This window comes from Vulpes vulpes, chromosome 8, assembly GCF_048418805.1.
Source record: "Vulpes vulpes isolate BD-2025 chromosome 8, VulVul3, whole genome shotgun sequence".
Classification (NCBI taxonomy): Eukaryota; Metazoa; Chordata; class Mammalia; order Carnivora; family Canidae; genus Vulpes; species Vulpes vulpes.
Window position 1 is genome coordinate 17,179,797 of NC_132787.1, and position 25,466 is coordinate 17,205,262.

The 25,466-nt window shown below is 38.3% G+C and overlaps 1 protein-coding gene across 3 annotated transcripts in view; it reads left to right on the forward strand.

Annotated features, from left to right (window-relative positions):
* The window catches only part of DENND5B (DENN domain containing 5B), a 189,537-nt gene that overhangs the window by 137,841 nt on the left and 26,230 nt on the right, over positions 1 to 25,466 (forward strand). For all 3 annotated transcript variants that reach the window (XM_072765635.1, XM_072765634.1, XM_026000077.2), the window contains 4 exons: positions 3,260 to 3,391; positions 5,799 to 5,951; positions 7,063 to 7,141; positions 14,473 to 14,554. In XM_072765635.1, coding sequence (XP_072621736.1) covers positions 3,260 to 3,391; positions 5,799 to 5,951; positions 7,063 to 7,141; positions 14,473 to 14,554 — 446 coding nt within the window. The remainder of the gene's footprint in view (positions 1 to 3,259; positions 3,392 to 5,798; positions 5,952 to 7,062; positions 7,142 to 14,472; positions 14,555 to 25,466) is intronic.

A 25,466-nucleotide genomic window follows, 5' to 3' on the forward strand; every position in this document is an offset into this window, starting at 1 on the left:
CATACATTTATGATTTTAAGCATTTTCTTAAAAACTGAAGTGTAATCTGTCCAGTGCTTTTCTTTGTGCTACCATATTTTCTTCTCTCCCCTTTTGCTGTGACTTTATCATGTGCATGCATGTTTTGCTTGTCTCTTTCTCCCTGTCCTTTTCTTTTTTGCTTTTCTGTCATTGGCACTTCTCCATCCTCTTAGCCTTCCGGGGAACTTTTGGTCTGTCAGAACTCCATGGCATTCTGGGAGTGGGATCAGGGTCCACCTCCTCCTGCACGACTTCCTAAAAAATCCTTCTCTGAGTGCTGCCTGGTATGTTCTTTGCCTGAAAGTGCTTTGCAGATGTTCCTGAGTTCTCTTTGGTGTTCCTTGAATTATCCACGTGTGTGTGCGCACATAGCTCTAGAATGCCTCACATCACCTTGTGACGTGAACTGTCAGCCTCTCTGTTTTGCTCTCCACTTCCTCCTGTGTTTGGTACCTTTTCACGGTGGTGTATGCTAACATGAGTAATTCTATACTGTTGACAGGTAAAACTGATCATTTGAATTCTTAATTTGTGGTATTTTGGCAAATGAAGGGAGAGAAGTTGTAGAGGGGCCAGACTAGCATGTTGTTGTTCTTCCAAAGGAGAAATAAATGCTCAAACTTCCTTTTATTTGCACATCTGCAGAAATACAGAAATAATTCGTTTTTGAACAGCTTTTCTTTTTTGGCTGGGTTTTATCTCCACAGTATTTTAGTGAACCCTTCCTGATATGTTTTTTGGGTTTTTTGTGGTTGTATTTGGGGGGGGTTATTACTGTTTTTTTTAGTTTGAAATTTACTTCTTTTATTCATTGTATTTTATGTGGTTAGAAAATCAGGTCATCAATATAGAATCTTAGTTCTAAAAGGAACCTTTGAGGTCACCTTGTCCAACATGACATGAAGTCCAAGAGACTTGCCAAAAGTTAAATGAACACCCAAAGGTAGAGCTGGGCCTATAGCCTAGGACTGCTGAAAGCCAAACTGACTGATACTCTTCCCAGTAACCCAGTATACCAGGTTCCAATCAGCAGCTATCTGAGAGCAAGAGTATCATAGGACTCCTGATTTTGTAGTTTGAAGCTTTGACAGAAATGAAAAAAGACATAATAGAAATCTAGGGTCACTTCCTTTTAGTAGTGAGATAGGCTTTCTTACAAAAACATTCCTTGTGAAAGGTTTCTCTTTCTTCTCCATTTTTCACCTTAAAGTATACCTTTTCCTCCAGCTGCCCCAAAGAAAATTACATCTTTATCATCACTTGTTTACCATTAAGGCAAGTACTCTATTTTTGCAATATGCAGAGGCAACATCACTTCTTGATGTGAGGAAAGGCCTCATGCCCACCACACGCACATGCACACACACCCTGTGTCCTTTATGTGCACATCCAAGGGATGTTGCTCATTCCGTGGCTTCAGCAGAGCTGCTCAAGAGGAGACTTGGCCCTATGGAGTTTGCCGTTAGCTAATAATTTTACTGCCCCGTATGTGCTGTGTGTTTGGTAAATATGGCCGAAGGATAGCCCCATTCTAGCTTATTTTCATTTGTAAAATAGAATGTAAACTTTAATTAACAGTGCTTAAATTCTTAATCTAATATGGACTTAAAATCTAATTGTTGATATATATCAGAAGAAAGAGAAATGCCAGGACCTGTTCCTAGCCTCTTGCCTGTGTTTCTTACTCCTTTTCTTCTAGCCAGTATGTTTCTTTCTAAGCTAAATTTGATCCTTACCTTTTCCTGAGAACTAAGTCCTAGTAGTTCTCTCTGCCTTTGCATAAGTCCTAAAGTAGAGGAATTGAGGCTGAGGAGAAACAACCCCTTTAACACATGGCAGTTAATATTTGTTTATACCAGAGGTGATAGTTATCTTTCATTCTCAATTTTCCCTGTTTCTTTGACCCTCCCAAAAGAGATTTGAAGCAGAAAGATGCATACACAAGTATTATAGGAATTAAATTCTTACAGCACTCATTTTTAAAAAATCTGTCCTTAAAATGATTGCACTGGAAAGGAAATGGATTATTTTGTTTATGCAACAGCAGGAAACATTAGTTGAATCCCTAATCAGTGGGGATTTTTTAGAAATTTGTACAAGATTTAGCAGATCAGTTTTCTTCCAAAGGGGAAATACTGTAAATGTACAAACTCCCATTTATTTAGAGAATGTAAAGGAGTTTACACATTTTCCCTTATAATATAAAATTCTTCCCTTGAGATAGTAAAGATAGATTTCACATATGTGTGTGTGGGAGGATGTGCTGGCTCACAATCTCTCTCCCCTCAACAAACTGCTAGTTTTACTATATAACTTAGAGTAGTCATTCTCTAAATATGGCCCTAAGACACTTGGACATTTTGGAGATTCTGCTTTGTGTTCCTGATGCAAACATAAGTATCTAGATGAGCTTTTGCATGTGGCACAGGAAGAAGAGAGACAACAGATGTACGGTGATAATAACCTGTAGTGATTTTTTTCCCCCTGGACATTCACTAACTAAAGCTCAAGAGCAGTGGACTGGGTCTCTGAGTTTCTGGGTTTCTCTCTGAGCCATCACTATCTCTGAAAGTAATATAATGTCTCTGCTTTCTCTTGATTATGGAACAAGGCAAGGGAGGGAATGTAGCAAACATGTTCAGAGTGAGTTCATAGTCTTTCTTGTGAGGTGGGAGAGTGTGTTTTATGCCTATTTTACAAATAAGCAAATATGCCTGAGGTTATAAAGTTAGTTGCAACCAGATTCTAGAGCTCCTGATTTTACTGTTGTGACTTGATTAGAACAAAGGGTTGGTTTGAAGAGCATTGTCCAAGAGTAGAAGTATGTTGAGTATCTTGATCTGTGGGACAGGAAGAAACCAGTGATCTGAGTTCTTGGAGAACCTTTGATTCGTAATTTAGAAACCCAAATTTTTTTCATCCCTGTCATGATCCTGACTAATCACAACCTTGGGTATTCCCAATAAAAAGATTAAACGAGGTGAGCTCCATCTTATTATGAATGTGTTTTAACCTGACACGATTTCAAGTGCCCTCATTTTCACAGGAGTTAACAACTGGGGAGTGGGGGAAATACAAACTGTCCTCTGCCTGTTGGTAGTGCTAAAACTTGAATTGCTAGCGCATGAATACACTTACAGCCTTTTTTGCATCTTGTTTTTTCTCACTTGTTTGTGTAATGTTAAAAGTCAGGAGAATATCTGAGATTTGTGTATTAAAAGTACTCTTTAATTTTTAGAAATATATGCAAGAGGCACGAAGTTTAGGAAAAAACCTGAGGCAACCCAAATTGTCAGACCTCTCGCCTGCAGTGATTGCACAAACCAACTGCAAATTTGTAGAAGGCTTATTAAAAGAATGTAGAATGAAGGTACGTATTACTCACAGATGTGAGACAGTGTGCACTCAACTCCCATTTGAGCTTGTAGCTTTCCTAGAGGAAAACTTTAACTGAGGATAAACCTCATAAGTTCTTTACTGAGCTCATGAACCTTTATAGGTTCTATGTTGCCCATAGAATCAGTGACATGGGAGCCCTGCAGTTTTTCTCGCCTTTTCAGACTTTTCATTGCTGTCTTCCTCTTTAGCATGAATAGATAGTAAGTAAGTCAGAAGCTGTGGGATGCCTGGCTGGCTCATTCAGTAGAGCATGTGACTCTGGTTTTGTTCATTTTATTTTGTTTTTTAGAGAGAAAGTTTGGGCGGGGGGATGGAGGGCGCATGCTGCACAGGTGGAGAGAAACTTCAAGCTGACTTCTCACTGAACACAGAGCCTGACTTGGGGCTAGATCTCACTACACTGAGATCATGACCTAAGCTGAAATCAACAGTCAGACACTTTTACAATTTTTTTTTTAATTTTTTTTATTTATTTATGATAGTCACAGAGAGAGAGAGAGAGAGAGAGGCAGAGACACAGGCAGAGGGAGAAGCAGGCTCCATGCACCGGGAGCCCGACGTGGGATTCGATCCCGGGTCTCTAGGATCGCGCCCTGGGCCAAAGGCAGGCGCCAAACCACTGCGCCACCCAGAGATCCCAACAGTCAGACACTTAACTGACTGAGCCACCCAGGTGCCCAGAACATGTGACTCTTAATCTCAAGAGTTTGAGCCTCACATTGGGTGTGTAGAGCCTCCTTAAAAAAAGTAACTTGCATCAGGAATGTGGTCATTTTATAGAAAGGCAACACATTTTTTTGTATAGACATTGTCCATGTCCATACACGTACGTATACCCATAAGGAAGAAGACCTTAGCTGTGTTGTTAGTTTTGTGTATATTACACACTAGTCTCTTCTTAAATAACCATGTTTATCAAAGGTAGTAATACAAATTAACAAGATTCAGGACATCATTTTAGCCAGTAATTTCATCCCTTTTTTTTTTTTAAGATTTATTTATTTATTCATGAGAGACACAGAGAGAGACAGGCAGAGACACAGGCAGAGGGAGAAGCAGGCTCCATGCAGGGAGCCCGATGTGGGACTCGATCCTGGGACTCCAGGACCATGCCCTGGGCTGAAGGCAGGCGCTAAACCACTGAGCCACCCAGGGATCCCAATTCCATCCTTTTATTTGAGTCATTTCTTGAGTACCTTCTGTGTATATTCAATAAATGCACTATTTTCAACATCAGCATACAGTGTTGAATCAGAGACAAGGTCCCACCTAAAGCAACTAGATTCTTTCTCACTTTACATTTTATAAGTACATCTAAGACTGCTGTGAATTATTTACTTGAAGCTGATTTCCACTTCCCTTCCATTTTCTGGTACATACTCATGAGCAGAGACAAGATAAAAGAGGAAAACAGGAAGGAAAAAGAGTCCTGGTTCACCAATTAGGGAGTTCTAAAAAAAAATTTGGAGCTGCCTCTATGTGTTATGGTTTTTGCATAAGTGCAATCAAAACTAACTGCAGATATCTTCAGTATGCCAAGATGCAGGGGCAGTGGAGGGTTAGTTGTAACAGGATGGGTTTCAGATTCTGACAGTACATTTTATGGGTCTAGTGTAATTCCCCAGTGTTACTGTAGATAGTAATCTGAAGATAATCGATCCTAAGGGTTTACATGGGATACTTTAAAATAGTATTGTGGGAGGCAAAAAGATAGATGATCAATCGATAGATAGATAGATAGATAGATGATGGATGGATAGATAGAAAGATGGGTAGATAGATAAAAATAGTATCATAATCTCCCTCTGGTGGACCCCCTGTTTATCTAACAAAATACTAAAAGTATATGATATTACTGTAGTTAGTTGACCACGGAAATTAAGATACTTTTCCCAGAGTGATTAAATTCTACAATTAGAAGTATGATGAAAGGGATGCCTGGCTGGCTCAGTTGATGGAGCATGCAGTGCTTGGTCTTGGGATTGTAGGTTCAAGCCCCACGTTGAGTGTAGAGATTACTTAAAAATAAAATGTTTAGGGTACCTGAGTGGCTCAGTCAGCTGGGCATCTGCCTTCAGCTCGGGTTGTGACCCCAGGGTCCTGGGATGGACATCAGGCTCCCTGCTCTGTGGGCAGCCTGCTTCTTCCTGCCTACCACTCCCCCTGCTTGTGCTCACTCGCTCTCTCACTTTCTCTTGCTCTCTCTCTCTGTCAAATAAATAAAATCTTAGAAAAAAATTTTAAAATTTAAAAAATAAAATGTTTAAAAAAGTAGTATAATGAAGGGAATCCAGGTCTCTGATCTAGTGGTTGGTTGACTTGTTGGATTTTGGCTTCACTGCTGGGTTAACACTTGTGCTCACACATGATGCTTTCAGACAAAACGCATGTTGGTGGAGAAAATGGGACATGAAGCAGTGGAACTGGGCCATGGAGAAGCAAACATAACTGGCTTAGAAGAGAACACCTTAATTGCCAGCCTCTGTGACCTACTGGAAAGAATATGGAGCCACGGCTTACAGATCAAGCAGGTAATAATCTCAGGAGGTCCTGGTGACATGGCTGATTAGGAACGCTGCCAAGAAATGTACAAGGATAGGCACTTGGTAGCTCAGTTGGTTGAGCTTCCGACTTGATTTCAGCTCAGGTCATGATCTCAGGGTCATGAGATTGAGCCCCAAGTTGGGCTTCATACTCAGTACATAGTCTGCTTGAGTTTTTCTCTCGCTCTGCCTCTGCCCCTCTCTCCCATGCTCTTTCTTTCTCTCTCTAAAATAAATAAGTAAATCTTTAAAAAAAAAAAAAAAAGGAAAAGAACAAGGAGAAAATGATATAAAAATTAAAGGTTATGGTTCTTTGTCACAGGATGACTAGAAATGCACCACAGGCTTTTTAATTCCAGAAAAAGAAAATAAAACCCATGATTAAGAGGTGGTTTGGGGCTCTTTCATGGTAAACAGGAAAGGATAAAACAGCACATTTACTGCAGAGGTTATATCCTCTTGATTCCATTAAGTGTCTGCCTTTGTCACTGTTCAGGAAAAAAATCTGTTAGCCAGAATTAACAGTTCTTTACCATTTTAAGTTATGTAGTTATTCAGGGTAGAAAAATTCAGATAGTTTCTTTGCTTTTGTTTCTCTTATCTCCTATTCTGATTTTTTTCTTCTGTTGTGGGCATGTTCTTTCTTCCTCCCCTTTGCTCCTTCTCCTCTGGCTCCAGTTTTCTTCCCTAGTTGCTATTCTGTACATCCAAATATATTTTGCATATGGATGTACACAATTAAATTCTGTGCTGCTAGAGCCTTTTCATTCTGTGGTTACTAGTGTGGCCAGTGTAGATCGTCCTAATTATATACAACTAAGTACCAGCTTAGCTGAAGTCAGAAAGCTCCGTGCCTGTACTCTGGCCTTTTGTTTAGCTGCCTTTCCCTAGGCTGCTGCTAATCTTTCCAGTGAGGCAAAGGATGACACCCATTTCACATGAAGTGAGTTGCTCAGAATATCACACAGATAAGAATGGATGAGCTTGGATCTCCAGACTTCAAAATGACCATTTCAGTGTGAATGGTTTTGATGAGAAATTATTTTTTGATTAATTATATATTATAAAATGAAAATCTTTTTATACCTTATAATTTCAGGGGAAATCAGCTTTGTGGTCACATTTAATTCAGTTTCAGGACAGAGAAGAGAAGCAAGAGCACCTTGCAGAATCGCCAGGTGAGAGTTCATTGATTGTTTCTACAGAACTGGCAGCAGTAGAACATATGAAGAATCAATACCATTTGGCTTTGTCTTTACCTCTCTCTCAGGCTGAAACTTACCCATCTTGCCAGTAGTGGGATAAAGTAGAAGAAGCAATATTACTTACTAGCTGTGAGACCAGGGGAAAGTCTCTTGACCTTTCTGATCTTCAGCTTCCTTATCCACAGGATAGAGAAAATAATATTAAGCTATGTAAAACTATGATGTTAAGATAACATGTGGAAACCCATAATGAATTGTAAAGGATCATACAAGTATACCTTAACTCTCACCAGTGTTAAGGTGTAGTATATACTGGATTTTTTTTCTTAAAGAGGTTTTATAACCATCATTAATAATCTTTCACAGAAAAAAACATGTATGTATATGTCTCAAAAGTCTTCAGGAGTCAGATTTCAGTTTATCGTAAGACATCACATGTTAGAAGTGTTAGTATACTTTTACTAATTAGAGTTACATAGAGTTTCTAGATGTGCTGCCTTCTATGTATTTTTCTTTATATAAAATAACTATCTAGGGTTGCCTGGGTGGCTCAGTTGGTTAAGCAACTGCTTTTGGCACCTGGGATCGAGCCCCACCTTGGGTTCCCTGCTTGATGAGCAGCCTGCTTCTCCCTTTCCATAGCTTGTGCTCTCTTGATCGCTCACTCACTCTCTCAAGTATATAAAATCTAGTATATAAAATCAAGTATATAAAATAACCATCTAGTTCACAAAAAGCAGTAGTAATGGTGGAAAGCTAATAAGAGATAAAATGTTTTATAGTGAATCAGCTATTTGGAAACCTTTTCTAAAATAATGGGTTATTTTAGATATTCAGAAATATTTAAATATTTTTTAAAATATTTTTAAAAACTCATAAGCCAACCACCAGCTTAAGTATTGCAAATATGATTGAAGCATACCCTATTTCCATTCCCCTCATTGCAATACTACCCTAAATATGGTATTTATTGTTGGAAACCTCGTTTTTAAATGTATTTGCTGAGACAACTACGAATGTGAATTTGATACTAGATTATCCTGGAGCTCCACTAAAGAGAATATCAAGGTCCTAATGTCCTAAGATATAATTATATTTGTAAAGATTGAGATTAAGTTTAAAAGCTTTTTCTAATATCCATCTCTTTGCCCCATTTTCTGTTGCAAAAAGTAAAAATGCATTGGTGTATGCCCTATCTCTGTCATTTACTTACGTTTATAGAAAATTTAGCTGTTCTGATCATAAAACCGTAACCAAGGTAGCCTACCCTAATTAGAAAAAATAAAGTCCTAGGAAGTAATAGCCATTTGTAGGATGAAATTTTGGAAAACTGAGCCTAGTTAAGGCAGGGAGATGGAAGCATTTGGCTCTTTTGCCAAATGAAGCATGCGAGAATGTCTCCACCTGTTAGAGTGAGCAGCTGCCAGGCAACACCAGCAGTTTCATGGCTTTGGCTGGTCAAGTGGTGGGTGGTTGAGGTAGCGACCAGAGACTCAGCTGTTTGCAGTGGCCTTTTATTGGTCAGTAGTAGGACCAGCAAAACTCTGAAGTCAAGGCTAAGAAGTATCAAATGTGTTAGAGCCTCATGTAGTCACTATTTATGCTGCACTGTCAAGTGTTGATGAAAGGCTAGTGACAAAACAGTGAACACACACAAAGTATGAACACAGGCTAAATATTTTACTGGTCCTAAGTAGGATTAATGTAAGCCATGAAGCTTTTGGAATCAAATTTACTCTCTGTTAGGAAGGGTGGGTTTTATTATAAATATTGCTGCAACACTTCTGATGATTCAGCCCACGAAGTTAGGATTTTAAAATATGACAGTGTGAAATATATATAAAAACACTAACTTGAAAATAAAATATTTCATTATCGAGAAGCAGTGTGTTCTAATTATATGGAAATTAGCAGTTACTGACTTTTCTGCTTTTAAATCTGGGTGGATTTTTTTTTCCAAAAAATACTCTTGTTTACCAACTGTTAAGCATCCTAATTAATGACAGTAAACAGTCTGTATTCTCATATTAAGGGGAGATCCTCTATGTACTTAGAAATTCACAGTAGGTTTGAACACACGGCTGTTACTAACATTGAACCAGGATGAGACTCGATGATAAGATCATTACTGTTACTTCAGAAGCAACACTAAACAGGAGTCAGTGACATTTTAAGGGTTGTAGACAAATGGAAAAAGTCTTTCTTAGCAAGAAGACCATAGCAGGGTAGATTATCTTAATTTTTTAAAATAGACTTTATCTATTTTATTATTATTTTTATATTTTATTTAACTTCAATTAAATCCACTAAATTTTAAGTGGATTTTTAAATCAGTTGGCAAGGAGTGGAGGAAGATGCAGGAGAGAGTGGAAATACTGCTTTTAAATGGTTATTCTGGGTCTAGCTCGAGAATTTTGAGATACTCTTCAATGATCTTCATCAAGATTTTTCTATTAAAGAGGTGCTTGTGTGGCTCAGTCAGTTAAGCATCTGCCATCAGCTCAGGTCTTGGTCCCAGGGTCCTGGGATAGAGTCTTGCTTTGGGCTCCTTCCTCAGCAGAGAATTTACTTCTCCCTCACACTCTGCCCTTCCCCTGTTCATAGGCTCAGGCACACACATGCATGCACTATCTCTCACTCTCTCTCTCTCCATCTCAAATAAATCTTTAAAACATTTTTTCTGTTAGGGGCACCAGGCAGTTGGTAGAGAGTATGCAGCTCTTGATCTCAGGGTTGTGAGTTGAAGCCCCACATTGGGTATAGAACTCACTTTAAAAAAAAAGTTTTCTATTAATCACTTACTTGCCTGTAGACTCTAGATGATTCTATAAAAACAATATATACAGTCTCTGCTCTGCAAACTTACTGGCTGTGTAGCAGCTTTGATTCAGGCAGATACACAAAAGGAGTTTCTGCAGCTAAATATTAAGTCTACAAGTGTTTATGTTGAAGGAGAAAGTGGCCTATTATATTTGAGTGTGTTGAAATAAATAGTAATATATGCTTGCATTTAAGTGGTGTATAAATTTCTCTTCTGGAGTAGATTTCATGGAAACCTTCTCAGAGTTTAGATCTCTAGGTGAAATGTATGGCTTCACACATTTAATACTTTCTGCTCACAGGCTTCTGAACTGTTCCCTCCAAAGTCACTAATAAACTACTGTATTGCTTTCCTGGCTATCGTATTAAAGTACCACAAACTAGGTGCCTTACACAACAGAAATTTATTGTTTCACAGTTCTGGAGGCTAGAAATCCAAAATCAAGGTGTCAGCAGGGGTGATTTCTTCTGAGGGTTGTGAAGAAAAACCTGTCCTCTGCTCCCCCTCCTAGCTTCTGGTCATCTCAGAAATGTCTTGGGCTTTAAGTGGCATATTCCACATGTCTTCACATCATCTTTTCTCTACTCATGTCTATCTTTGTACCCAAATTTCCCTTTTATCAGTCACAGTCATCAATCACTTTGGATTAAGGTACACCCTCATGACCTCATCTTAACTTGATCATCTACAAAGATCCTATTTCCAAATAAGGTCAAGTTTTACAGGTCCTGGGAGATAGAACTTCTACATCTTCTTGGGGGACATAATTCAAATCATAATAACTACTATTGCCTACTCCCCTGTCAAACTCGAGGTATTGGATTAGCAGATTATTCACAAATCTCTTTCTCTGGCCCTAGTTCCTATGCATCCATCCTAATGGCCCAGAGGGACCTCAAATTCAGCACATCTGAAAACAAACTAATTGTCTCAACAACTCTCCCTCTGTCCCTATTAGGCTTTCTCCCTTCTCTCCATGTTATTTAATGTCATCAGACTCTTCTCTCAAGTTTAGAAGCTAGAAAGTCATTTATAATATTAACAGCCCACTGGACATGACATCAGAATACTCTGCCCCTTTTGATGAGTATATACAATTGAACAGGTTTCTTGACTTCTTTGAGCCTTACTTTCTTCATTGGCAACATTAAGATTAACAAATCCAAAGGAAAGTAATAACTGAATGAGATTATTTTTATTAAATCATTTTATATTTATACTTAATTTTTTTGACTCTTGAGTCTTGCTCACTTTCTAAATCAAGTCATGAAGTTCTGTGTCTTTTGCCACTACATATTTATCCTCTTTGCTCTCCCTGGCTGGCACAGTCTTAGTTCATCCATAAACTGGCCTTTTGAAATAACTTCTAGCTCATCTCCCTTATTTCTCTTATACCATCTTACTGTCACTGTTTGATAACTTAACTAAAAAGCACTCAGGAGCATAGCATTCTTTTCAGAATCCTCTCCCCCTTCCTAGGAATTCTACAGATTTCTCAATTGTCATTTGAGGCTCTGCCGCCATCTGGCCCTAAATAGTCTCATCTTCCTCCATGAATATTTGTTGACACATATGTGGTATGGAGCCTCCACCAGGCCCTGTGGGTATTCTAAAAAAAGGATGTGACTGAGCCTCAAGAGGCATATAGTTTAATAGCAGGAGAAAGGTTAAATTATGCTAAGTTTATATTAGATGTTCAGTTTCACAGGTCCTGTTAGAATAACCTCTAACAGTGTACCTTGGAAAGAGAGAATATTCAGGAAAGATTTCACAAAGAGACAAAATTAAAGCTGAGTTTTGGGGATCCCTGGATGGCTCAGCGGTTTGGACCCTGCCTTTGGCCTAGGGCGTGATCCTGGAGTCCCAGGATCGAGTCCCACATCGGGCTCCTTGCATGGAGCCTGCTTTTCCCTCTGCCTGTGTCTCTGTTTCTCTCTCTCTCTCTCTCTCTCTCATGAATAAATAAATAAAATCTTAAATAAATAAATAAAGCAAGCAAGCAAACTGAGTTTCATTTTATTTACTGAGAACTTAACTTTGTGCCAGGCACTATTTTCTAAGTGCTTTTGCATCTATTTGAATAAGGCACGTATTAATTCTGATTCCAATTTGCAGATGAGAAAATAGACCATGAAGAGGTTAAACAGCTCACCAAAGTCAATGAGCTGCTAAGTTATCTGTAGAGTTTGAGAAAGCCATGTTCTTAACTACTGGCTAGAGTGCTCCCAATCTAAAATGCTAATAAATAGGCTATAAACAAGGAGAAAGAGGAGTGTTAAAGAGTGAGCTAAAGACCTTTAACAGGTTGCAGGAGACATGAAAAAAGTACATCACATGTTTAAGAGACATTGATCAGGGAAGAATGGGGGAAATAGGGTTCCAAAATAAAATTCCCAGGGCAACCTGGGTGGCCCAGCGGTTTAGCACCACCTTCGGCCAGGGCATGATCCTGGAGACCTGGGATCAAGTCCCATGTCAGGCTCCCTGCATGGAGCCTGCTTCTCCCTCTGCCTGTGTGTGTCTCTTCCTCTCTCTTCTCTCTTTCTCATGAATAAATAAATAAAATCTTAAAAAAAAAAAAAAAAAGAATTCCCAGAAAATGCTTAGGTCTATGAATGCTCTTCTTATGGATGCTGCCACTCTTCAAATGTCAGGCTCCTCTTTTATCAGTTAAGTGTCTTGCCTGCTCTCTGCTGCTTCCAGAGGCACGACTCCTTCTCGTTGTTTTGTCTCCCTCTAGCCAAGTTGCTGATTATGGTTTCACTTCCTTTCTCCTGCCTCATAATCTTTTTTTCTCTTTTCCCTCTTTCAACCTATTATCACTGATATGGCCCTCTTTCATGCCATCTAATCATCTGGAGTGTAGAAGTGTTCTCTGAACTATTTCACTTTCTCCTCCAAACAGAGAGATGTACTTTCATTAACAACACACTTAAATAGTGAGAGTCTTGGGACACCTGGCTGGCTCAGCAGTTGAGCATCTGCCTTGGCCCAGGGCATGATCCTGGAGTCCTGGGATCGAGTCCTGCATCGGTCTCCCTGCAAGGAGCTTGCTTCTCCCTCTGCCTATGTCTCTGCCTTTCTCTCTCTGTGTGTGTCTCTCATTAATAAAAATATTTTTTTTAAATGGTGAAAGTCTCAGACAGGAAGATTAATCTAGCATATTCCCTGCAAATCTCTGGAACAGTTTCCTTGGTGCCTGTTACCTCCTAGGTATCAAGATAAAGCAGTGCTTTTAATGACCCATTGAAAACTCCATCTGAAACTGCCATGAGAAATGGCCTATTTATCACCCACCTGGTGTGGAAGGCCCTCAAAAGATCTGCCTTTAGGTTGGCCTGGCCACAGTCTCTTTGTCTGGGCAGCCCTGTCCATGCTCATTCATACCTGCCAAGTATTAGCCTAGCCTTTTTCACCAGCTGCAGAAACGTGCAGATCCTAGTACAACAGAATGTACAGTGCCAGCTTTACACATACCTGTGTGTTTCCACACTATACCCTAGCCCCTCTAAAGTAGAGGGAGAAAGTAGGATACCTGGGTGGCTCAGCAGTTGAGTGTCTGCCTTTGGCGTGATCCCGGGGTCCAGGATTGAGTCCTGCATCAGGCCCCTTGTGGGGAGCTTTGCTTCTCCCTCTGATTCTCTCTGTGTGTCTCTCTTGAATAAATAAATAAAATCTTTAAAAAAAATAAAAACTGAGAAAATGTGGGTTTAATATACAGTAAAACCTACATCTTAAATTCTGATGCTATCAGTGTATTTGTTAAGTGTGATGTTGCAATTTAGTTTTCATTTACAGATAGGAAAATGGAGATAAAGTACAGAGATACAGAACTCCACAGCATCTCATTTAAAATGAGATTGAGCACTCCAACTTTATACGTTAGCTAACAATTGATTGCTTAGTTTTTGCTATATAAGGGAACAATCTTCCCTTTTACAGATGTTAACCATTCAAGGTCCAAAGAAAATGACTCATAGACATTATACTTCTGAATGTCCACTTAGATTACTCACTTTGCATGATGTTTATTCTATACTTTGGATTCTGAACTTTGGAGTAGAAATTTACCAGGCTGGAGAGCCCAGACTCAGATTTTCCATTTTAAACACTCTTTCACAATATAAGGAAATTATTGCTTTCTTGCAGTTACCCAGAGATTATTAGAATGAATAACTTTAGAAAATGACTGGTCCTCATGGCCAAAATTTGCACACATTGCCTTATTTGCTAAATGGGCTTTTATGATTCATTTTAAATTTCCAAATGCAGCCCCTGATTAAGTAGAAAGAAAATAGCTGTTTTACTGTATTAATAAAGTAACAACATTCAGGGGGAAAAGTTTGAGCTTTTCTGTTGTCTTTAAAATTTGTTCTTTTCAAGGTAATTTTAAAGTATTTATTTATAGAATGTGAACCATGTAGATATTTTTTTTGTCCTTGCTATTATTTTTCTAATACTTTGCTGATATTTTTTTACATAGTTGCCCTTGGACCAGAAAGAAGAAAATCTGACTCAGGAGTTATGTTGCCAACACTCAGGGTCTCTCTTATCCAAGACATGAGGTATATATATATATATATATATATGCACTTGAAGATAATTGTCAAATATTTATGGCTTTCACTTACATTGCTCAATTAATTATGGCTATGTGTATTTTTTGCTTACATATTCTGAAGAAAACATTTTTTGTAATCTTGCTTATTTTGTTTTTATACTATTATTTTTTCCCTGACATTAAATTCAAAGGGAAAATGGAACTGAGAAGAGTTTTAAAGTAGCTAAATTATTTTATAATTTCTTTTGTTCAGTTTTTTAAAACCTCCTTAAATACCTGCTGCCCACAGACACAGACCAAAAAAAAAAAAAAAACTGCAAATGATGACAGGTTACTTGGCAGAAAGATTGCTGTCAGGTAGGTTTAATTTTAAGCAAATGCAAATCTGAGAATTACCATTTGCAATTTTTGGTCTTAGAAATTATTAGAAAGCATCGAGATATATAAAATAGATTTACTGAATGAGGAAGACAGGCTTTCTGTCTTTTAAATATTTTAGGTACAATACTTAGCTCTTAAAATACGTAGATTTAAAGTCAATGTTAAACCTCAGAACTCTTAACTTTCCTTTTATGGTTTATTGCTTTTGTAATATTAATTATCGAAGTTTATTTGGTTTGTTAGATACTTGCAACTGAAAAGCATAGCTTTTAAGAGTGGCAGCTTGGTATAGCTGCCTACAGAGGTTGCTGTTTCAGCTCTGCCATGCACTAACTATGGCCCCAGGCAATTACTTATACTCCCAGTTTTCTCACTTGTAAAATGGGATAATAATAGTCTTTCAAAATGTTGGTATAAATATTTAGTGAGGGGCACCTGGGTGGCACAGTTGTTTAAGCGTCTGACTCTTGGTTTCAGCTCAGATCATGATCTCAGGGTCATGAGATTGAGCCCCATGTGGGGGCCCAGTGCAGAGTCTGCTTGTCCCTCTCCCTCCCCTCTCTTCCTCCCCCATCTGTGCACATGCACTCTCTCTCTTTTTCTTTCTCTCTCTTTCAAGTACATAAATCTTTTGAAAAATAAAATGAGGTAATGTAAAGAACCTAAAATAGGGCAGCCCGGGTGTCTCAGTGGTTTAGTGCCGCCTTCAGCCCAGGACCTGATCCTGGAGACCTGGGATCGAGTCCCACATCAGGCTCCCTGCATGCAGCCTGTTTCTCCCTCTGCCTATGTCTCTGCCTCTCTCTCTCTCTCTCTCTCTCTCTCTCCTCTCTCTCTCTCTGTGTCTCTCATGAATAAATAAGTAAAAAGAACCCAAAATAGGCCTAGAAACAAATGTGTATTATTACTCAAGCACGTGCATACATATATATTTATTTCTGCTTCTGACTTTATATGTGTATATATATTTTTACATACTACACAGGCATTTATTTTTAAACCATGAATTCATAAGGATATTTAGGATTCCAATTCAATACTACAGGGATCTGTTCTCTTATTTGTAATTTCTCTCTTCAATCATAAAAAACTTGGCTTTTATTATCTATAATATATTTACTTATATGTGCAACCCTAGTATACCCATAAGAGTTTCAGAATTACTAACCTATATCCCTATAAGAAACAGAAGCAAGTTTACTAAATAGGCACAGTGTTTGTGTATTTCTATGCATATTGGTTACTAAATACCTTCCTCCAATGAAAATGGATAGAACTACAACCAAGAAAGTATGAATTTTATTGCATATATATTAAAAACAAAAAACAAAACAAAACAACCAGAATATAAGGAGAGCCAAAAATGGAATACAGACTAACATAAATGAACCTAACTGTATTACAAATGAATAATATAACCACACTGAAGGGAGTGAAGGAAAAAAGAATACTTCTAAATTCTAGAAACCAGTAGTTTTGCATTTTCACAAACACACACTCATGATACAGAACAGTTCCATCACCCCAAAATTCCCTTGTGCTACTTCTTTTGAGTCATTTCTTCTCCCCCAGTTTCCTGCCCCTGTCATTCACTGATATATTTCCAAGCTCTTCCCACTGAGAGGGCCTAAAAGTAGTAATACCCCAAAATAGCAGTGAGCTCACCTAGCACCCACATAGTGGTTCCTAAATACTTTCCTTCAGTGAAAGAAATTGGAGATCCTTAGAGAAGTGATTTATTCCAGGCCTGGGGAATGGAAAATACAGGATGAAGCTAGTGAATCTTTAGTGTCAAAAAAAGTCAGGAAGTACTCAGAAAGGGACATGATGCAATAAAGACACAAGAGCCAGCCTAAAAGAGCTCCCAGTGGCCAAAGCTGAAGCAGTTTGAACAACAGAATAACAGTAGTACTGGAGTATATCGCATATAGTAAAATAAATATCCATCAGTCTGTTATGATATAAAGAACTAAGTAAATAAATGGGAGTAACAGGATAGCTCTTTTGTACAGAAGCCTTCCAGTTAATAAATGTAGAACAAAGAAAAATTTATGGATGAAGGTTTAAAGTGAAACCAGGACATTTGTGTGGTCTCAAAATATTTCCCACAAGAATTTATTAATTATAAGGGAAAAAATAATCTTACAGTAGAGAAACCCAGCAGCAGACACCACCTTAACCAAGTGATCAGGGACACCTGCGTGGCTCAGCAGTTTGGCACCTGCCTTTGGCCCAGGGCATGATCCTGGAGTTCCAGGATTGAGTCCCACATTGGGCTCCCTTCATAGAGTCTGCTTCTCCCCTTCTGCCTGTGTCTCTGCCTGTGTGTGTGTGTGTGTGTGTGTGTGTGTGTGTGTGTGTGTGTGTCTCATGAATAAATAAATAAAATCTTCAAAACAAAACAACAATAAAAAAACCCAAGTGATCAAAGTTAACGTAATAAGACATGACACCATGTACTCCCAGATATGATACACCAAAAAGAATAAATCACTTCTGCAGTATTCTTGTCATAAATTCTAGTCATAACTTCAATCTAACCATGAGACTACATCAGAAATATCCAAACCAAGGGGCATTCTACAAAATAATTGACCAATACTCTTAAAAAATGTCAATATCATGAAAAATGGGGAAAGACTAAGGAACTATCACAGACTGGAGAAGACTAAAATGACAAGCAAATGCAATATGGGATCCTGGATTGGATTCTGGAACAGAAAAGGACGTAAGAGGGAAAGCTGGTGAATTAGTCTGTAGTTCAGCTAATAGTATTGTACAAACATTCATATCCTAGTTTGGTTATGTACGATGTTAACATTAGGGGAAGCTGGGAATACAGGAACACTCTATACTTTTACAATATTTTTGTGAGGCTAATTATTTAAAAATAAAACATATACTGTGTTTAATGTGTGTTTTAAACCAGGTCTGGTAAAAAGGAAATGTATAGGAACTGTTACACAAACAGACAGGCATAGATAGCTTATTGTACCTCGAGGGTACAATTCTTGGTACACTGCTGCTCACCTGTTCCCACTGAATGTTTGATCAATGAACTGTCACCTCTCTAGTCTAAGCCCAATAATTTCTCACCTGGATTACATCACGGTTCCAATCTTTCATTGCTTGCCCTACTGTAATTCACCCTCCCCATAGGTAATATGGTGATCTTAGAGAATAAAATCCAAATCCCTTGCTCTGTTTGGCAGAGCCTACTTGATCTCACAGCGTTATCTTCTACTCTTCTACCTCCTACCACTTCTTTGGTTCCTCCAGCATGCCTTCCTTGCTTCCTGGCCTGGAGCCTTTTTCTACTTGTTCCCTTCACCTGATAGCTTTCCTCTAATACCTGCCCCAAAAGAATTTCCACAGGCCAAACCTCCTTCTTGGCATTTGCATCTTAGTTGAAATGTTGCTTCCTCCAAGAAGCCAGCCCAGAACATTTGTTATGAAGCAGCTACCCAGTCTCTCTCTTTCACACCACTATTTTAATCGCCCCACGCCCCATAACAGTTGAGTTGAGTTTGGTTTTTTGTTTTTTAAGACTTTTTATTTATTTATTCATGGGAGACACACAGAAAGAGAGAGAGAGGCAGAGATACAAGCAGAGGGAGACGCAGGCCCCATGAAGGGAGCCTGACGTGGGACTCGATCCCGGGACTCCAGGATGATGCCCTGGGCCAAAGGCAGGCACTAAACCACTGAGCCACCCAGGGATCCCCTGAGTTTGCTTTTCTGACATGATTTGTAAATTTCACGAGCAAGGGCAATTTATCAGACATGTAAAACTGTTGAATTGCTAGTGTTAATGGAGTCCAACACATAATTGGTGCTCCATTAATTGTTAAATGAAGGATTCACCTATTTTAAGCTCCGTGAATGTTCATGACGGGTGTGGGTGTGGGTGCACGCACACGCGTGCATGTGCACTTGCGCATGCACTTATCTAACATTTTTGCATATATCTTTATATCTTTACCTGATTCAACTGGCCAAATTGCTGTTAAATTATTTTGGTTACAGTTTCAAAGCTTTAGAAAGGTGGTTGATTGCTGAGAAACATTTTACTAACCAATTAAAATTTTAGAATATAGAAGAAGTCATATTGCTTCTTAGCTTATTTTTACGGATATAAAGCTCAGGCCCAGGCAGGTTAAGTCTAAGACCATATTGCCAATTTATAGCAGAAATGGAACTAGAACTAAGATTTCCTGAACATAGCTCAGATCTCCTTCTAACTAGATGTAAAAATTGATGTCCAGTGGAACTTAACACTTAAGGGTTACTTTGGCTTTCAGTTTTCAGTCTTTGTCTTATAAAAAAAATCTGAAGACCCCTGAGTATCCTCAAGTGATGTTTTGACTAAATGTTAGATGTTTTTAATAAAACTTGATTGGTTAGCAGGGTACCTGGGTGGCTCACTCAGTAGAACATTCAACTCTTGATCTTAGTCCTGACTTTGAGCCCCATGTTGGGCATAGAGTTTACTTTAAAAAGAAAAAAATTGGGGATCCCTGGGTGGCGCAGCAGTTTGGCGCCTGCCTTTGGCCCAGGGTGCGATCCTGGAGACCCGGGATCGAATCCCACATCAGGCTCCCGGTGCATGGAGCCTGCTTCTCCCTCCGCCTGTGTCTCTGCCTCTCTCTCTCTCTCTGTGACTATCATGAATAAATTAAAAAAAAAAAAAAATTAAAAATAAATAAATAAATAAATAAAAAGAAAAAAATTGTTTGATTTGCTTTCAAAAAGTGTTTAGTAAGGTGAAAGACATTGCCAAGAAAAGACTTCTCGTGGTTTTTCCCTAACGTTTTATCAAAAACAATTTTAACCATCCAACAAAGAACAGATTTTTATAATGAATACAGTATACCCACCACTTAGATTCTACCGTCTTTCTGTGGCTTTTTTTTTTTTTTTAAGATTTATTTATTTGAGAGAGTAAGAACAAGCACATATGTGAGCAGGAGAGAGGCAGAGGGAGAGGGAGACAAGCAGACTCCTTGCTGAGTGGGGAGCCTGATACAGGCCTCCATCCTAGGACCCAGAGATCGTGAGAAGAGCCGAAATCAAGAGGCGGACACTTGACCGACTGAGCCACCCAGGCACTCCTTTTTTAAAAACTGTGGTAATGGTAAAAAAAAAAAAAAAAAAAAAGAATTAAACTTTTCCAGTTGTAACAAGTACGGGAGAAGAGTACAATGCTAAGCAAAATAAGGCAGTCAGAGAAAGACAAAAATACCATAGGATTTCACTCATATGTTAAATTTAAGAAACAAAACATGAACAAAAGGGGAAAAAAGAGACAAGCCAAAAAAAACTAGACTCAACTATGGAGAACAGATGGTTAACAAAGGGAGATGGATGAGAGGATGGGTGAAACAGGTGAAGGGGATTAAGAGGACACTGATCATGATGAGCACTAAGAAATGTATAGAATTGCTGAATCATCATAGGGTACACCTGAAACTGATAAAACACTGTATATTAGCTTTGAATTGTAAGAAAAAATACATATATAATAATTATATATGTATAAAAATAAAACTTACCATTAAGTACATTCACATTATTGTGTAACTATCACCACTGTCCATCTCCAGAACTCTTTTGGGTTTTTTTTGTTTTTGTTTTTTTTTTTAAGATTTTATTTATTCATGAGAGACACACAGAGAGAGAGAGACACACACACAGGCAGAGGGAGGAGAAGCAGGTTCCACACAGGGAGCCTGACATGGGACTTGATACTGGGTCTCCAGGATTAGGCCCTGGGCTGAAGCAGCGCTAAACCACTGAGCCACCAGGGCTGCCCATCTCCAGAACTCTTATGTCATCCCAAACTGAAATTCCGTGTCCATTAAACAATAATTCCCCTTTCTCCCTTCTCCCCCAGCCACTAGTACCTACTGTTTGGTTTTCTGTCTCTGTGAATTTGACTATTTTAGATAGCTCATTTAAGTGGAGCCATGCTTTTTGTATCTGGTTTGTTTCACTTAGTATCATACTTTTTTAAATGTTTGTTATCAGATGTTTGTAATGTTTATCCATGATGTAGTATGTGTCAGAATTTCCTTTTTTGGGTAAGAATTCCATCATATATATATATGTGTGTGTGTGTGTGTGTGTGTGTGTGTGTGTGTGTGTGTGTAATCCATTATCTATCAGTAGACATTTGGGTTGTTTCTATCTTTTGGCTATCGTGAATACTGTGAATATGAGTATACACGTATCTGTTCAAGTCCCTGCTTTTAGTTTTTTTGGGTAAATACCCAGAAGTGGAATTACCTGGTCATGTAGTAATTCCATGTTTAATTTTTTGAAGAACCACCATACTCTTTTCCACAGCAGCTGTACCACTTTACATTCCTACCAGCAATGCACAAGGGTTCAATTTTTCCACCTCCTCACCTGCACTTGTTATTTTCTGGATTTTTTTGACAGTAGCCATTCTGATGGGTGTGACTTCCAGTTTCTTTTGGTATACATAGCAGCACTCTTTCCAGGTCTTCATAGACCATATGGTAGAGTCTCTTCAGCTTTCTGAGCTCAGAAACCAAATAATTAGTAAGTCAAAATAGTCAGACTCTAAGATACTGAATCCTACTAAGACATTTCCTTCAAATACCTAAAAGAGATTTAAAAGTAAGGGGCTAGAGTTCAGTCATCTGTCAACTCTGGTCACATCTATGACCAGGTAAGAGAGAATCACAGGAAGCCAATGAAACCAAAACATTATTTCCCTAACCAGGTGACTTGATATTCTTTCACTGATATGGATGTTCTCTACCTGGAAGCTAGATAAAAATCAGAAGACTGCTATCTTCAGAAGCAGAGATGTGAAAGCCTAATCACCCAGCTCTGCACTAGTGATCCTCATGTTCATGGGACTGATAACCTGAAGAAGCCGTGAAGAAAACACTGTCCGTGGTTGTTTCTCCCTTTTCTCTGCTTCCATTCTATTTAAGATGACATTTTATATATTGTTTTTCTTATTCAGGATCTGTTTACTTCAGAGTTTTAACTCCCAGTGGACAGGATTATTTTCCTATTACCAGGTTTTTGACATGTGCTTCATTTTAGTCCTTAATCGTTACCTGGATACTGATATATATGTTTTTCCTTCAAGAAAACACCCAAGTGATATATCCTAAACGTCGATTTTTTTCAGTCCAGACAATTTAAGAAAAAACTTTCCAAGATTATTGTACCTTTCTGAGTCAGTGTTGTCTTTTGAGCATATGTCTCTGTTGGTACCTCCTATCTTTCTAGGTTTATCTCTTGAGGCAAAAATGCACTGGCACTTTGAGTCCTCATAGTTGTCAAGAGTCTCGGCACCAGATTGCTCACTTAGCTTTGAGTCTAGGACAGATATACATAAAGGCTGTCCCCTTTGTATTAGAATCTTAGACAACTTCCCAAGACCTTTTTAGATGCCAACTCTCACAAAACTGTCAGTTATAGAATAATTTTTTGTTCCATAGAGAAAGGCTGGGGATAGTAAATAATTGTAAAGATTATCTACATTTAAAGGAGATTATCATGATGTTGCCAATATTACAGTTTCTTTCCAGAGTAGCCATGTACATACATGTCATCAAACAGAACTTTTATTCTTAATGGCAATGTAATTCAGGTTGAGGGGCACAGTAGAACATCACATGACCAAGGAGACTGAATACTGTAATCCAAGTCTAGGTATTCTATGTAAACAAATGAACAGGATGCTAAGTAAATCCTAGAAAAATTCCTTTTATAAAGATGGGAATCAATTACCTAAGGGTAAAGTAGCTAGTTCCTTTACCTGTTTACTAATAATGTGTGCACCTGTGCTTATGAGCATCTGGCTTTATTCTACAGTAAAATTAAGTTATTATGATTGATTTTGTTACCCTGGGAAGAAATATTTTGAGGAATTTTTGTCTGTACAGAATATGAACTTAAACTAAAATTGGCTAATCTAATTTACTAGATTTCTCTAATAAATAATACTTGTTTAAGTGGATGAATGAATGAATAATATTGGGTTTTGTTAATGATACAGTGAGGTAAGCATTGGTTTTGGATTCAGGAAATGTAACTCCAAATTTAGAGGTGCTACAACTCTTAGAAACCTTTTGGTTTTAGGGAACAGCCCATTCAAACCCACTTCAGTAAAAAAGGATGAATTTATTGAAGATACATGGGCGTGTCTTCCAGAATCCAGGAACAGGAACTGTAGCTCCTAACAGTCTTGTCACAGATTACTCTCATTGTCTCACTGGAAGCAAATTGTCACTATTTATCCCTTCACATCTGTTCTTCCCCTCCCTTCCCCTTTCTTTCTGTTTTATTGTGCATATGCTTGTCCAAGCCCTGGCTCTAACATCATTTCTTATTTTTAGCACTTAACAAAAACTAACTTGGTTTTCTTCCAGTATACTAATTCCTAGTTTCTGAGAGAAAATCTAGTGGGCTCAGTTCAGATCAGATCCTCTTATTCAGTCTATTCTAGCTAAAGGATTAAGATCATGGGGCCATAGGTCATGGTGGTAAATAGAGTTGTGTCTTCTGGGTATGGAAGGGGAACTTCTCCAAGAATGTAAGTGTGAGGAAAAAGTAACTGGTAGAAGATGGATGACATCTCTAGAATAATACGTATTATTTCTGTGACCTTGAGTGGATCACTTAGTCTCAATTACTCTGTTTTCTCATTCTTAAAGTGAAATAATGATGATCTCCCTCTTACTAGTTTTTGTGATAATCAGATAAGACAAAGTACCTAGAAACTATTTTTAATTAGAAAGTTTTGTAGCAGGGTTAGAAATAAATCATGTAGGGATCCCTGGGTGGCTCAGCAGTTAAGTGCCTGCCTTTGGCCCAGGGCGTGATCCTGGAGTCCTGGGATCAAGTTCCGCATCGGGCTTCCTATGTGGAGCCTGCTTCTCCTTCTGCCTGTGTCTGTGCTTCTCTCTCTCTCTGTCTCATGAATAAATAAATAAAATCTTTAAAAAATAATAATTTTTAAAAAGAAATAAATCAAGTAAATAAGTTATTTAAGCCATACCATATATGCTTTTCTGTGAATTAACAGGAAGTTAATACTTGTATACTATTATATTGAACTCGATTATAGTTATCTATAATAAATTATTCTAGTTAAAGGCAGATTCAGATGGTATAACTGCACAGCAAGTTTTTAATAGATTTGGGTTACAATTTAATAACACATATAAATTGTTTTAAAGCATAAAGTTAGATACAGATTTACAAAGCTACAGTTTTTGAGCTCCTATTATGTGCTAGGCCCTCTTACAAATAAGGCTGCAAGGCTGCTAAGGAATAATGGGCTCCTTTTCCCAGGGAGCTTTTACAAGATGAGAAAAGTGTATTCCAAGAGAAAAATAGTAAAAGAAATAAACAGTACATGGCAAATGTAAATTAGACTACAGAATTTCATAAATTGAAGAGGTCATTGAATTCTGTCATGGTCATGGAAAAGTATCTAGAAGAAACAGATCTGAAACACCAATAGAATCAAATAGGGAAACAAGAAAATACTTCAGGTAGTGGAATGCAATCTTATGAGTCAGCTGTCTGGAATGGAATTTTTTTGAATAGGAAGATTGTTGAGGGACGCCTGGGTGGCTCAGGGGTTGAACGGCCACCTTCGGCTCCGCACTTGATCCTGGGATCCCAGGATCAAGTCCCGTGTCAGGCTCCCTGCATGGAGCCTGCTTCTCTGTGTGTCTCTCATGAATAAATAAATAAAATCTTAAAAAAAAGGGGGGGGGGGAGATATGTTGAGGCTGAGGGGTAGTAAGTCTTGAGTGTTGATCCTGCATAGTGCAGGTGGTGTATCTTGTGAGTTTTTGAAGGTTCTGGAACAAAGGAATTATATTGAGGAGACAATATTTTAGACAGTTACTTCCCTGGTACCAGTAAATAAGATGGGTTTGAGGAGAAGAGTCTGGAGGCTTCATCTCCCAATTCTCATGCCTCTTTGCAAAAAAAAAAAAAAAAAACAACTAGCACAAATAATTTTATGATGGGGATGCTGATTGCCATCTAAAATAGACTGTACATTATGTATTCCAGTCTTTCTCATTTTCCTTAACCATAGACAGATTGTTTCTTCAAATTATAATTATTTTTCACTTTGTCATTCTTACCTGTCATGTCTCCAGATAGTTGTTTAAGGCAAACATAAAACTTACTTCAGTAGATTTTACTGGGTTTTTGTTGTTTTTGAAAGAGAGGTGAAGGTAGTGGCAGAGATAGATTGTTAAACAGGCTCCACACCCAGTGCAGAGCAGACCTGGGGCTCGATCTCAGGACTCTGAGATCACAACCCGAGCCAAAGAGTCAGATGCTCAACCAACTAAGCCACACAGGTACCCTGATTTTACTGTTTTAGAGTAAAAGAATACTGAAGAAAAGATTATACAACATAAGTGCTTATCAGACCAATTATAGATTCATTTTCAGTGAATACACTTTGAATCAATTTGGTATTCCTCAATTATGTGAGCTCTGACTTGGCACTGCACTCACAGGGT